General features: G+C 39.9%; 1 protein-coding gene across 1 annotated transcript in view; it reads right to left on the reverse strand.

Annotated features, from left to right (window-relative positions):
- Positions 1–4032: 4032 nt before the first annotated feature.
- Positions 4033–13205, reverse strand: part of Dnah12 (dynein axonemal heavy chain 12) — a 159757-nt gene continuing 150584 nt past the window's right edge. Inside the window, exons 70-74 of the mRNA XM_042679922.1 lie at positions 10391–10595; positions 9071–9208; positions 8504–8595; positions 6631–6698; positions 4033–4223 (exon numbers count right to left, since the gene is read on the reverse strand). Of these exons, the coding sequence (XP_042535856.1) occupies positions 4033–4223; positions 6631–6698; positions 8504–8595; positions 9071–9208; positions 10391–10595 (694 nt within the window). The remainder of the gene's footprint in view (positions 4224–6630; positions 6699–8503; positions 8596–9070; positions 9209–10390; positions 10596–13205) is intronic.

Here is a 13205-nt window from a genome sequence, read left to right on the forward strand (position 1 = left end):
TGTGAGTGTATATCCAATTACACACCAGAACAGAATTCTAAGAAAAGCACCTACCCAAAGCCATGTAGCTGCACAGACTTTGGGATTTTACAATCAACGATGAGTATTTTCACTCTATCTCACCCTTTTGGGAGTGAGATTATATCCTATTACATGCAAGAACACACATCTAAGACTAGAACTTACCCAGAGCACTGTAGTAGCACAGACTTTGGGGTTTTACAATGGAGAATGGGAGTTTCAGCCGGGTTCCTGTGGTTCACACCTGTAATGCTAGCCACACAAGATGCTGAGATCTGAGGATCATGGTTCAAAGCTAGCCCAGGAGACTCTTATCTCCAATAAATCACTAGAAAACTAGAATTGGCATTGTGGCTCAAGTGGTAGAGTGCTCACCTTGAGCTGAAGAGGGAGGGAAAGCACCCAAGCCCAGAGTTCAAACCCCACGACTGACAAAAAAAAAAAAGAATGGGAGTTTCCACAGTACCACACCTTTTGAGGAGTGTATCAATTGCACACTAAATCACAATTCTAAGACAAGCCCCCACCAGAGTCCTGTAGTTACACAGGAATTGGAGGTTCACATTCAAAAATGAGTATTTCACTCTATTTCTCCTTTTTGGAATTGAAAATATCTCCACTTCTCCACCAGAACACAATATTTTTTTGTCAGTCCTGGGGCTTGAACTCTGGGCCTGGGCGCTGTCCATCAGCTCTTCAGCTCAAGGCAAGTGCTCTGCCACTTGAGCCACAGTGCCACTTCTGGTTTTTTGGGTGGTTTATTGGAGATAAGAGTTTCACGGACTTTTGTGCCCAGGCTGGCTTTGAACCACAATCCTCATATCTCAGCCTCCTGAGTAGCTAGGATTGCAGGCATGAGCCACCAGTGCCTATCTCAGAACACAATTTTATGGCTAGCCTGAACCCAATGATCTACAGCTGCCCAGACTTTGGAGGTTCTCACTCCAAGTTAAGGGTTTTCACTATATCTCTCCTTTTGGGGAATGAAAGTACTCAGAGCCCTGAGGTTGTGCAGACTTCAGAGGTACACAATCCAAATAAGTATTTCACTCTATTTCTCCTCCGTTGGATATGTAAGTAGGCCCAATACCACCACTGAGCACAGCTTTAAGACAAAATCCATACCTAGGCAGTATCTTTGCACTGATTTTAGAAGTTCCCAATCATAGATAAGTGTTCCCTTATTTATCTCTGCTTATCTTTGTCTGGGAGGGGTATTGTGTTTCAGAAGTAGGGATTATGAACAGTTGTAATCAGTGAGTAGCTATTTTATGAGGTTTAGAATGGTTTGGGCTAAAAGGATAACACTCTGAGCCACTTCGGCACTGTCTGACTGACTACTGATATAGTCTAGCTCAATGTTTCACACTTGGGGATCAACAGAGTAAAGAAATTGAATAGGGAATGAAGGAATAGAAATAATTGTAAATGGGTTGAGGTGTAGTTAGAGGAAAGATTAATATATACAATGAAATGTAGGAGGAGAAAGATCAGATTAGAGGGATGTAGGAAAGAAAAGGAACAGAGGGAAGAAAGTTATGACCTAACTTCTAAATAAGAAAGAGAGAAGAAAGATTAAAACAAACAAAAAAAGGAAAGAAGAAAAAAATATATATATAAATAATTAGAACAATTATGTATGTATGAAGTAATAATACTAAAATTAGGAATACTAATATTGTGCAGTAGGGAATTGGGTGATCAATTTATACTCTGGATTAAGTCTATACACAGTTATGGAGGAAGGCTAGTGGTCAACGTAGGCTGTGTATCCAGTTGTGAACAGAACAGCAATGAGGAAGGGAAAAAGATAGGATTGTTGCAAAAAGAAAAAACAAGAAAACAAAACTAGAAAAACACATAAAAAACTGACAGGGAAAAAAAAGGTAGCAGAGTTAAAATTGTTGCAAAAAATAAGGAGCAAAAAAATTTTTTTACAAGAGCTTAAGAATAAAGAAAAAAATTAAAAAATTATAATTGGAGGAAAAGGAAAGAGAAAAAAATTATCTTTTATTTATTTGGGGGGCTTTTATGTCTCCCTTAAGTCTGCTTTCCAGTCCCTTGATGGTGTTTTTGATTTGCTTGTAGAGGTCAGTTTTCCCTGTTGCTTGGTTGGTTTCCCAAACCAGCTTCTTCGAGTGTGCAGAAATAGTTCTGCTTTACAGGCTTGGGGACTTTGCGACCTTCTTCCCAGACCGAAAAGCATGATCTGCTTTTATTTTTCCTTTGTGCTGCTGGGAGAAGGTGGCTGGAGACTGTAGTTTGTTGCTACTGGGACTGAGCTTGGGCGTCGTTGGAGTCAGTGGTCTTTCCCAAATTGGGGACCCCTTTGGGCCTCTAACCTGGATCCTCTCTTGGCTTTTATAGCCTGTCCAGTTTTTATTTATTTTTAAAAATGAATTTTAGTGAGATCCGTGCAGCCGGCTGGGCTGCCGGTTTGGCTGCAGTATGGGTGGAAATCCTTTTGCAGAGGCGTGGCTGCCTCTGGGGGCTCAGCTGGTAGTGAAGGTTGATCAGCCTAGGGAGGAGTTTCCTCCTCCTGGGCCCTGGGCCTAGCAGCCTTCCCCTGGGCGGAATCGACTCTCACTGGTCCAAATCGTTGCCCTGGACAAAAATGGTGCTGCCTGCTGCTTTTGTGTCCTGAGTTATCTGCTAGCTCTTATGGCAGGGTCTATGCCAGTATCAAATATGGCGTACTTCTCTGGTGGAGGAGAGGGGGTGGCTGCCTTCCTTGAGCTGTTCTGTGGGAAGGATTGGGAATACTCACAGTTTCCTTTGGTTTTTCGGCCTGTCCCAATCTGCACCTGACAGTAGCCAGCAGGATGTGGAATTCCCGTCCTGATTGTCCTGTCCACACTGGAGGTGGGTGAAGAGATGCGCACCCTTGGTCTCTGGCGGGTCCCACAGCAGCCTCTGGTGGCTGCACCAGCCTCTTGTGCTCAGATCTGCCTTCTGGTACTTCCTCACTAGGCAGAATCTCTGTACTATGGTGGCTCACTAGGTGTGATTTTCCCTTAGTGAGTTAATGCACTGAACTGCGAAAATTGGTTTCTTGGGGAGAGCTCACATATAGCCCAGCTACATCTCTGTCATCTTCCTCCCGTCCTCTCTCAAATTTTCTTCCTTAGGTGTTTGGGTCTAATCCCAAAAGTGTATAATCTCAAAAGTGATATAGCAGGCAAATGCTGGTGGCTCACACCTGTAATCCTAGCTACTCAGGAGGTTGAGACCTAATGAGATTGGTTCAAAACTAGCCCAGGCCTTGAGATTCTTATCTCCAATTAACCACCTGAAAACTGAAAGTGGCGCTGTGGCTCCAGTGGTAGAGCGCTTGTCTGGAGCTGAAGAACCCAGGGACAACACCCTGACTCAGAGCTCAAGCCCCAGGACCGACAAGGAAGGAAGGAAGGAAGGAAGGAAGGGAGGGAGGGAGGGAGGGAGGGAAGGAAAGAGGGAGGGAGGGAGGGGAAGGGAGGGGAAGGGAGGAAGGGAGGGAGGGAAGGGAGGAAGGGAGGGAGGGGAAGGGAGGAAGGGAGGGAGGGAAGGGAGGAAGGGAGGGAGGGAGGGAGGGAGGGAAGGAAGGAGGGAGGGAGGGAGGGGAAGGGAGGGGAAGGGAGGGGAAGGGAGGAAGGGAGGGAGGGAAGGGAGGAAGGGAGGGAGGGGAAGGGAGGAAGGGAGGGAGGGAAGGGAGGAAGGGAGGGAGGGAAGGGAGGAAGGGAGGGAGGGGAAGGGAGGAAGGGAGGGAGGGAAGGGAGGAAGGGAGGGAGGGGAGGGAGGAAGGGAGGGAGGGAAGGGAGGAAGGGAGGGAGGGGAAGGGAGGAAGGGAGGGAGGGGAAGGGAGGAAGGGAGGGAGGGGAAGGGAGGAAGGGAGGGAGGGGAAGGGAGGAAGGGAGGAAAAGAAAGAGTGTTATAGAAGAGAACAGTACAAAGAATTTCAAAGAATGACACTAAGATACTTGATTTTATTATAACATTTTTATGTGAAAACAAGGTTTTTTAAGTTTGCCCAATTTAGTCATCCAACTGACAAAGCAAAGCAACACCACGCTTAACCCAATGTTGAGGAGGTTGGTCTGTTTTTAGCAACATTGCAATAACAAAGTTAGTAGAGTGTCCTGTGGTAGAAAGAACTCCTTTACGTTCACTTGTCTTGTAGAGAGGACAAACATAGGCATTTGACTTCACAATGTTAGATTTTTCAGCTTAAAAAAAGAGAAATATATCCACTTACTATGATGAAAACATCCACTACTAGTAAAGTATTAGAACAACTATCTTGTAATAAAATAGTGAAGATTTTGATTACCATATTTGAAGATTTTAGATTTTTATTTATTTATTTATTTTTGTCATTTGTGTGGCTTGAACTCTGGGCCTGGGCACTGTCCCTCAGCTCTTCAGCTCAAGGCTAGCACTCTACCACTTGAGCCATAGCACCACTTCTGGCTTTTTTTTTTTTTTCCTTATGTGGTGCTGAGGAATCAGGGCCTCATGCATGCAAGGCAAGCGCTCTCCCACTGAGCTACCTTCCCAGCCCCATATTTGAAGATTATAAAGTGTGGGATTTTTTGTTTTTACAGCTAGTATATTGTTGGGAAAGAAGGCAAATTATTTCATAAGGTACATGAATCTAAGTCTAGAAATCAGGAATTAATTTCAAAGTTTTGATAACAGTAGGCATGAAAACTCTCTAGAGGTTTTGGGAGGGAAAAAGTAAGAGGACAAGATAGGAAGAAGAATAAAATAATGTGTGGGAATTGAGGAAATTAAAGAGAATTACAACTGCTTAGAACGCTAAGAAACTCAAGCTGAGTGCTAGTGGCTCACACTTAAAATCCTAGCTACTCAGGAGACTGAAATCTGAGAATGTCTGTTCAGAGCTAGCCCAGCCAGACAAATCCTCCAGATTATCTTCATTGAGCACCAACAAAAATCCCAAACTGAAAGCATGGTTCAAGTGGTAGAATACCAGCTATGAAAGAAAAAGTGAAAGAGGGGAGGAGAAGGGAGGAGAGAACCTGGCATTTCTATTTGTTTTTAGCACGCTATTAGTAAGAAACAGACTCCAACTCTTGCCAACTCAAAATCTATGTACAAGTTCTGAAAATCAAATATGAGATATTAGGAACCTTTCTCAGCAGGTCGTCCTTCTTGTAATTGAACATTTTAAGTTTTTTTTTTTTTTTTTTGGGTCCAGTCGTGGGACCTGAACTCTGGGCCTGGGCGCTGTCCCTAAGCTCTTCAGCTCAAGACTAGCGCTCTACCACTTGAGCCACAGTGCCACTTCTGGCTTTTTTCTTTTTGCTTATGTAGTGCTGAGGAATCGAACCCAGGGCCTCATGCATGCAAGGCAAGCACTCTACCACTGAGCCACCTTCCCAGCCCAATTGAACATTTTAATAAAGAAAATATTTGGCAGGTTGGGTGGTGATTATGAGTGATTGGAAATATTTTTTATTCACTGTTACTTGAGAGTAAGAAAATTATGTATGTACTGGAGTAGTGCTCAGTGGCATCTTGCCTAGCAAGCACAAGCCCTAAGTTCAAATCCCAATAATCTACCCTCCCTCAAAAAAAAAATTACACAGAATAAGAAAATTAGGACTAGGGCTATACCTTGGTGCTAAATCACTTTCCTAATATGTGCAAAGATTCAATCTCCAGCATCATTTAGTTAATTAATTAGAAAAAACAAGTGAATAAACCTCCCTTTTTCAGACTTGTAGAAAATGATTATGGAAGGAACAAGTGACCTTTCCAAGGGGGTAAAACTGATATCTATTCCTTGGGGCTCCTGGTAGCTCTGAGGTCTAAGGGTTTCTTTTTTTTTTTTTTTGGTCGGTCGTGGGGCTTGAACTCTGGGCCTGGGCGCTGTCCCTCAGCTCTTCAGCTCAAGGCGAGCACTCTACCACTTGAGCTACAGCGCCACTTCCGGTTTTGTGGTGGTTTATTGGAGATAGGAGTCTCACGGTCTCTCCTGCCCGGGCTGGCTTTGAACCGCGATCCTCAGATCTCAGCCTCCTGAGTAGGTAGGATTACAGGTGTGAGCCACCAGCGCCTGGCTCTAAGGGTTTCTTATAGGGTAAAAATGCTAGTTACTAGTTGCATTTGGTGCCAGGTTTATTTGTACCTCTGGACAATGTTCAAAGGAAGCTCAGAATCAAAATAGGGAAAGGCGGCTGTATATCTCAGAATCCCCTTATAGAACTCCTTAAAAAAACTCCTTATAGAAACTCCTTATAGAAGTGCAAGAGGGTCTAGTAATGTGGCTTAGTGGTAGAGTGCTTGCCTAGCATGCATGAAGCCCTGGGTTTGATTCCTCAGTACCACATAAACAGAAAAGGCCAAAAGTGGTACTGTGGCGGGAACAGTGTCCAGGCCCTGCGTTCAAGCCCCATTAGCTAAGAAGCAGAGTGATATTTCCAAAATAATGCAAATGGCACACACACAAATGAGAAACAATGTATTTCCAGGCATATTCTATCTTTTTAAAAAACTTAACTTGGGCAAATCCTAAAATGCTAAGGCAAAATCTTATCTGGGAGAATAGTTAATGCCTATTATTCTTCTCCCTAAACCTTGAGGAAATTTTGTTAAAAATATACTTACATGGTTTTATCCATATGATGGGCATCAGGTCAAACAGAAGTTTGGGATGCTGTTCAGCAAGCAATCCACTGTGAAAAGAAATTGACAGGTGTTATTAGTTATTTTTGAAATTTGCTTCTTAGAACATATTGCTACTTAGATATTAGCTTCTAATAAGAGATGATCAGAGAGGAAGAAAAAGAAGTATTAGAAACAGAAGAAGAAAAGGGAGCAGGAAGAGTAAGCAAAAGGATGAAGAGTAGTAGAGAGGGAAGGGGAGTAGGCAATGAAAGACTAAGAGAAATGAGAAAATTATGGACAGGCAAAGTAGGAAATGGTAGACAAAGGTCAATGTCTGCCAGGTTTTACATACAATCCATGAAGCATACATTATGCCACTACACTGAATCTTTACAATGATTCTGTCCCCATTCCTGCTCATGCTTTCCAGGTAAAGATTGGAAACTCAGAGACAATGAACACTTCTTCCAGTAATACAGCTTGAAAGGGCCAGTGTCAGGATTCAAGCACAGACCTGCCTATATAGAAATGGTGATTTCTTTTTCCTGTGCTACATTCTTTTTGTTGGAAAGGTGGGAAAGAAAGAAGGGAGAAAAACATGAATATATACAGCAAGGGAAAATGGCAACAAAATGATATAAAAAGAAAGAGAAATGCTAAAGTGAACTATATATAGCTGAATCTCCTTCATAACCCTGTCTCAGAATTCTCTCTGCAGAACCAACCACCTTACTACTGCCCTCTTGGCCAATTTCTCCTATCTCAGCATTTAAAATCTCCTTGGGAACAAAGTCTTTGGAAACAAAAGATTGAGCCTATAAACAGAATGTGTGTGGGGTGTGTGTGTGTGGGGGGGGGAGTGTATTGGAGATAAGAGTCTCATAGACTTTCCAGACTGTAATCCTCATATCTCAGCCCTCTTGAGCAGCTAGAGGCCTGAGCCTGAGCCACTGGTGGCCACCTTATAAACAGATTTTTTTTTTGTCAGTCATGGGGCCTGAACTCTGGGCTTGGGCGCTATCCCTCAGCTCTTCAGCCCAAGGCTAGTGCTCTACCACTGGAGCCACAGCACCACTTGCAGTTTTCTGAGTGGTTTATTGGAGATAAGAGTCTCAAGGACTTTCCTGCCCAGACTGGCTTTGAACCACGATCCTCAGATCTCCTCAGCCTCCTGAGTAGCTAGGATTACAGGCATGAGCCGCTGGTGCCAGCTTTCCAATTAATCATGAAAAAGCTGGAAGTGGAGCTGTGACTCAAGTGGTAAAATGCCTGCCTTGAGCCAAGAAAGCTGAGGGACAACACCTAGGGCTTGAGTTTATGTCTTAGTATTGTCATAAAACAAATAGAAAACATTTTTTTTGTGTTGTTTTTTTTTTGGTCTGGTCGTGGGGCCTGAACTCTGGGCCTGGGCGCCGACCCTCAGCTCTTCAGCTCAAGGCTAGCGCTCTACCACTGAGCCACAGCACCACTTCCGGCTTTTTTTTTCTTTTTGCTTATGTGGTGCTGAGGAATCGAACCCAGGGTCTCAGGCATGCAAGGCAAGCGCTCTACCACTGAGCCACCTTCCCAGCCCTAGAAAACATTTTTTAAAGCTGCAAATTGTTATAAAAGAAAACAAGTAGGAAAATAATTTCAAACAATGGTTCTACTATGAAAGACCAGTGAAATATAAACCAAAAATTATATAGGGCCTAAAATTTATCACTTATCAATTGTCCCAGACTGAATAATGGTTTACATAAAAAAATTGATACTTTGCTTGACTCATTCCCTAGAATAGACTGTTTGGTTTAAAAACAACATGCAGCAGACTTCCTAGTTGATCTATGATTCAGCTATAAGTAAAGGGAGTTGTGAAGTTCCAAGTGCTGACCTCTTTCTGTCCCAGCGTGCTCCATCAAGATATAATCCATGGATATAAACACCATCTTCTGGTGCTACGTCACAATCATCTGAAGGAATAATCTGAAGGAAGAGACCCACACTATTAACATTGTCCACACTACTAAAGCTATCCTCCATACACATGGTACTCATATAGAAAAAGAAAACACGAGCTAAATATTCAGAACACATTTACGGGAAACTATACTATGAAATAGCTTATTAGACTGTGAACAGTTTTCAGCTTTGGCATATGAAAGTATGTAACACTGTATAATTATTTTCGAAGCATTTTATCAGGTTTTATTGTACCTCAAATTTTTTTATAAAATATAAAAATAAATTTGGGTTATTCAAATCAACCATTGAGACAAAAGAAAGTTCTAGCCTAGAGGCAACAAGATAAACATTGTATATTTTCTTCATGGGGCACAAAGAATGAAAAGAAGCATAATTGCTCATAATGGGCTGTAATATATAAATTCTGCATATCTTTCTTGCTTAAATACATGGCTTCAATGTAAGATCTATTGTTGAGTTTAAGGAGTTACTGTACCTCAAATTCATATCCTAGTAAATCAATAGGGATAGTGTATTTTCTGGCATAATTCTGCATAGCTCCAGTTAAAAAGGCTTGGGTAAAAAAGAAACCCGAGAGCCAAAACACACAGGGTTTTCCTGAATCGTACCAGTTCTATAGAGGAAAAACAAAAAGAAATTATGTCCACCTTTGTATGCATACAAACATCACATTACACACAATTTCTGATTCTGATTTCTGTGTCACCCCTTCTTTTTATCACATTCTTTCCCTGCCATCAAACCACCTTCCCACCTCTTTCACCTTTAGTTACTCTCCTTGGAAATTCAAAATAATGTATTAGTATGAATGAGTCACAGTTTGAAAGGCTCAAATCTTGTGTAAAAAGGTGTAAATTATTTGAGGATTTATTATTGTACTCCACTCAAAGGCTACCGTCTGGGCTGGGGAGGTGGCTCAGCGGTAGAGCGCTTGCCTTGCATGCATGAGGCCCTGGGTTTGATTCCTCAGCACCACATAAACAAAAAGAAAAAAGCCGGAAGTGGTTCTGTGGCTCAAGTGGTAGAGCACTAACCTTGAGCTGAAGAGCTGAGGGACAGCGCCCAGACCCAGAGTTCAGGCCCCACGACTGACAAAAAAAAAAAAAAAAGGCTACCTTCTTTAGACATCTGATACACCGTCTAAATACAGCCTCGTATGTTAACTCCTTTGATCCCCTTGTCTCTATGCCTAGAGCAACCTCCAAAAATTCATAGTCTTCTTTCTGCATGCAGTCTTCTTGTGTTTTTTCTCTCTCCAATCAGTACACTCAGAAAATGCTGCCAAAATACACCTAATCACACATGGTTTGGTTCAGATTGATCATCTTGCATATTTCTTTAGTGACTGAACTAAAGACTGAGACTGCTAGTCTCCATTCAAGATAGGACTTTTCAGTTACATATCTAGCCCCAAAGTAGTCCTCTTCAATCCCCTCCTCTCCCCTCTTGCTCTCCTCCCTCACACTTCCTCTGGCTCTCGTGTCTCCTCTTATACAGTACCAGAGTTTTCCCAGGTCTTGAGCTTGTCTCAGAGATCCACAAACCACAAACTTAAAACTTTCAAAATAAAATGTTAAGACTTTTTGGCCTTTCTGCTAAGATCAAGTACATAAATATACATGTCACTTATTGCTTGGGTTTGATTAAAGTAAAAGTTATATTTTCAACTCAATATTTGAAATGTATTTGAATTTTTTTGTTAGATTATGATGAACTTGATAACCATATCCCATTCACCGGAGACATTAATGTGAATACAGGCAATTATTAACATTATATGCATAAAGTCTTTTACCTGCAAAAAGTTCAATCTGCCTAGAAAATCTGTGATGTAACTTCCCAGGGGCTTAAGACTTGGGTATGATCGTTTGGCCCACATTTCTGGAACCTTTCCAATAAGTAAGCTGCCAGCAATTGCCTCCAATGCAGAATCCATTACAACTACACCTTTGATAGCTTTTTCAAGGTCTCGTAGAGTATTACGTATAGTTTTAATTAAACTAAAATGAAAGAAATTATCTTATCAATATATACATAGTAACAATACAACCATTTTTCCAGGAGAAACACAAGAATCACACTCACAACCATATGAGAGTACAAAACAAAGTATACTCACCTCCCACTGGTGGTGATATGTGGAGTGATTTTGAGTTATATTTGAATAAACTTTATCTTATTCTTTAAAAAAATTTATTGTTACTATGAGGGTGATGTACAGAAGGGTTACATTAAAAAAGCCAGGTAAAGAGCACATTTCTTTTTAGACAATATCACCCTTTCCTTCTCTTGAAAAAACATTTTAAAACTTTAAATACTACACACATTTTAAAATATAGAATAATAGTATTAGCATACAAAATATTTTGACTTGCTGGTTATCATTGCTTTTAACATGGTTAATTTTGAAAATTATTATATACTGATAAAGTATACTTGTATATATTTATGGGTTACAAAGAAATATCAAGGTTTTTAATATAATGCTGAAAGATTATATTAATTGAAATATCTATCACTAAAGATATTTAATGTTTTTTGCAGTGAGAACATTAGAAATTTACTTTCAGTACTTTCAGTACTGTACTGAAATGTACAGCACTCAGTTATTAGCTATATTAGCATATCCTAGGTATGCTAATATAGCTAATAATCAAACTTGTTCATTCTAATGGAGGCTTTGTACCCTCTAACTATCATCTCTTCATTCCCCTATCACCTAATCTATGCTAATTACCATGTTAAGACATGTGTTTCAGTAAGAAGAATTAGTATTTGCTTTTGTGTCTAGTTTATTTCATTTGGCATAATATTATCTCATTCCATCTTTGTTGTCACAAATGATAGGATTTCTTCTTCTTTTAAGGGCTGAATAAAATTCCACTGTGTATATGTACACACCACTTTTTCTTTATCTATTTATTCCTGGACTGACACTTGGCAATTGTGAATAGTGTTGCCATATAGACAGCAGACAGCACAGCTGGCACACAGACAGCAGAGACATAGTTGACATAATGATGTCAAATCTTAGGGAAAATGTGCAGAAGTGGGATGGCATTATCATGGGTAACGCTATTTTTAGTTTTTTGAGGAAATGCCATACTGTTTCCCATAATGATTATACTAACTTACATTACCACCAGCCATGTATGCAGGTTCCCTTTAATCTACATTCTTGCCAGAACTTATCTTTTGACTATTTAGTAATCACCATTTTAGTCAGAGTGAAGTGATACATCACTTGATTTGATATTATTACCTTATCTGATGTATGACTTGCAAATATTTTCTCCTATTCTGTAATCTATTTCTTCACTCTGTAATGTATTTCTTCACTCTGTGGTTCTCTTTGCTATAAATAATCTTTTTATTTTTAGATAATCCTGTTTGTCTATTTTTGCTTTTAGGGATTAAATCTTAAATATCATTGCCCAAACTAAAGTCAAATTCTTTTAGTAATTTATAGGTTCAGATTTTATGTTTAAGTCTCTGATTTATTTAGAGTTGATGTGTGTGTATGCATGTATGTAATGAGTTTTGTATTCAATTTTCCAAATACCATTTACCAAAGAGACTGTCTTATTTCCATTGTATATTATTAACACTTACCTCAAAGATCAATTGGCCATAGATGTGTGGGATTGCTTTCTGGGCTTTCTATTCTGTTCTATTGTTTGATATATCTGTTTTAATTACTGTTACTTTAGACTATAGCTAGAAATCAAGTAGTGTGGTGCCTCCAGTTTAATTTTTTTCTCATGAGCCTTTTACGATTCCATATAAATTTTAGATTTTTATCCTTTATAAAAAAATGATATTGGAAGTTTGATATGAGTTACATTGACTCACACTAGATAGGTTAAGCAGAGATTCATTTAGGGAAAAATATTAGGTAAGTAATATTACAGATCTTGTGAAAATGTGGAAAAAGTTAAACAGATATTACACAATGAATGAAAGGGGAAATACTGTACTAATATGTACATTTTTTGTTTTACATTTACACATTTGCAAATACTTTGTTTTCCATTTAGGCCCAAACTATCAAAAACATCATAAATAAACCTGTGTGAGAACAGAAGCCTGAGAGGATGAGAGACAATATGCTATTATATATAAATAATTGTCTTTGTATACAAAATACTGAATTAAGAATTGGGGATGTAGCTTAATAGTAGAGCTCTTGCCTCACATACAAGTAAGCCCTTTGTATGATCCCTAGCACCATAAACAAAACAAAAAACTCAACAACCACACAAACCCTCCAAATACTGACAATAACAACAGCAAACTGAATTAATTGGTGTAACATGGTATTTAATATACTTTACTTTTAAATGTCAACAAGTCAAGAAACCAAAATAAACTTGGAAGCACTACAGAAAATTCATGAGCACAACAAATCTATGTTCCTTAACCTAGTACTGAATTGCAGAAAAGTCAATAAAAATTTAAAGCAAATGTTTTATTATCATGTGGTGAAACCCATTGGATTCAGTATAAAGAGGGGGATATATGTGTGTTCAGCAGCAGAAAAATGACAAAAGGCATAACTACACCTAGATCTAGATAATGCTCAGTTTGTCTTCTTGAAGAGAATAGTAATA

This window comes from Dipodomys spectabilis, unplaced genomic scaffold (assembly GCF_019054845.1).
Source record: "Dipodomys spectabilis isolate Male_0828 unplaced genomic scaffold, ASM1905484v1 ptg000054l, whole genome shotgun sequence".
Lineage (NCBI taxonomy): Eukaryota > Metazoa > Chordata > Mammalia > Rodentia > Heteromyidae > Dipodomys > Dipodomys spectabilis.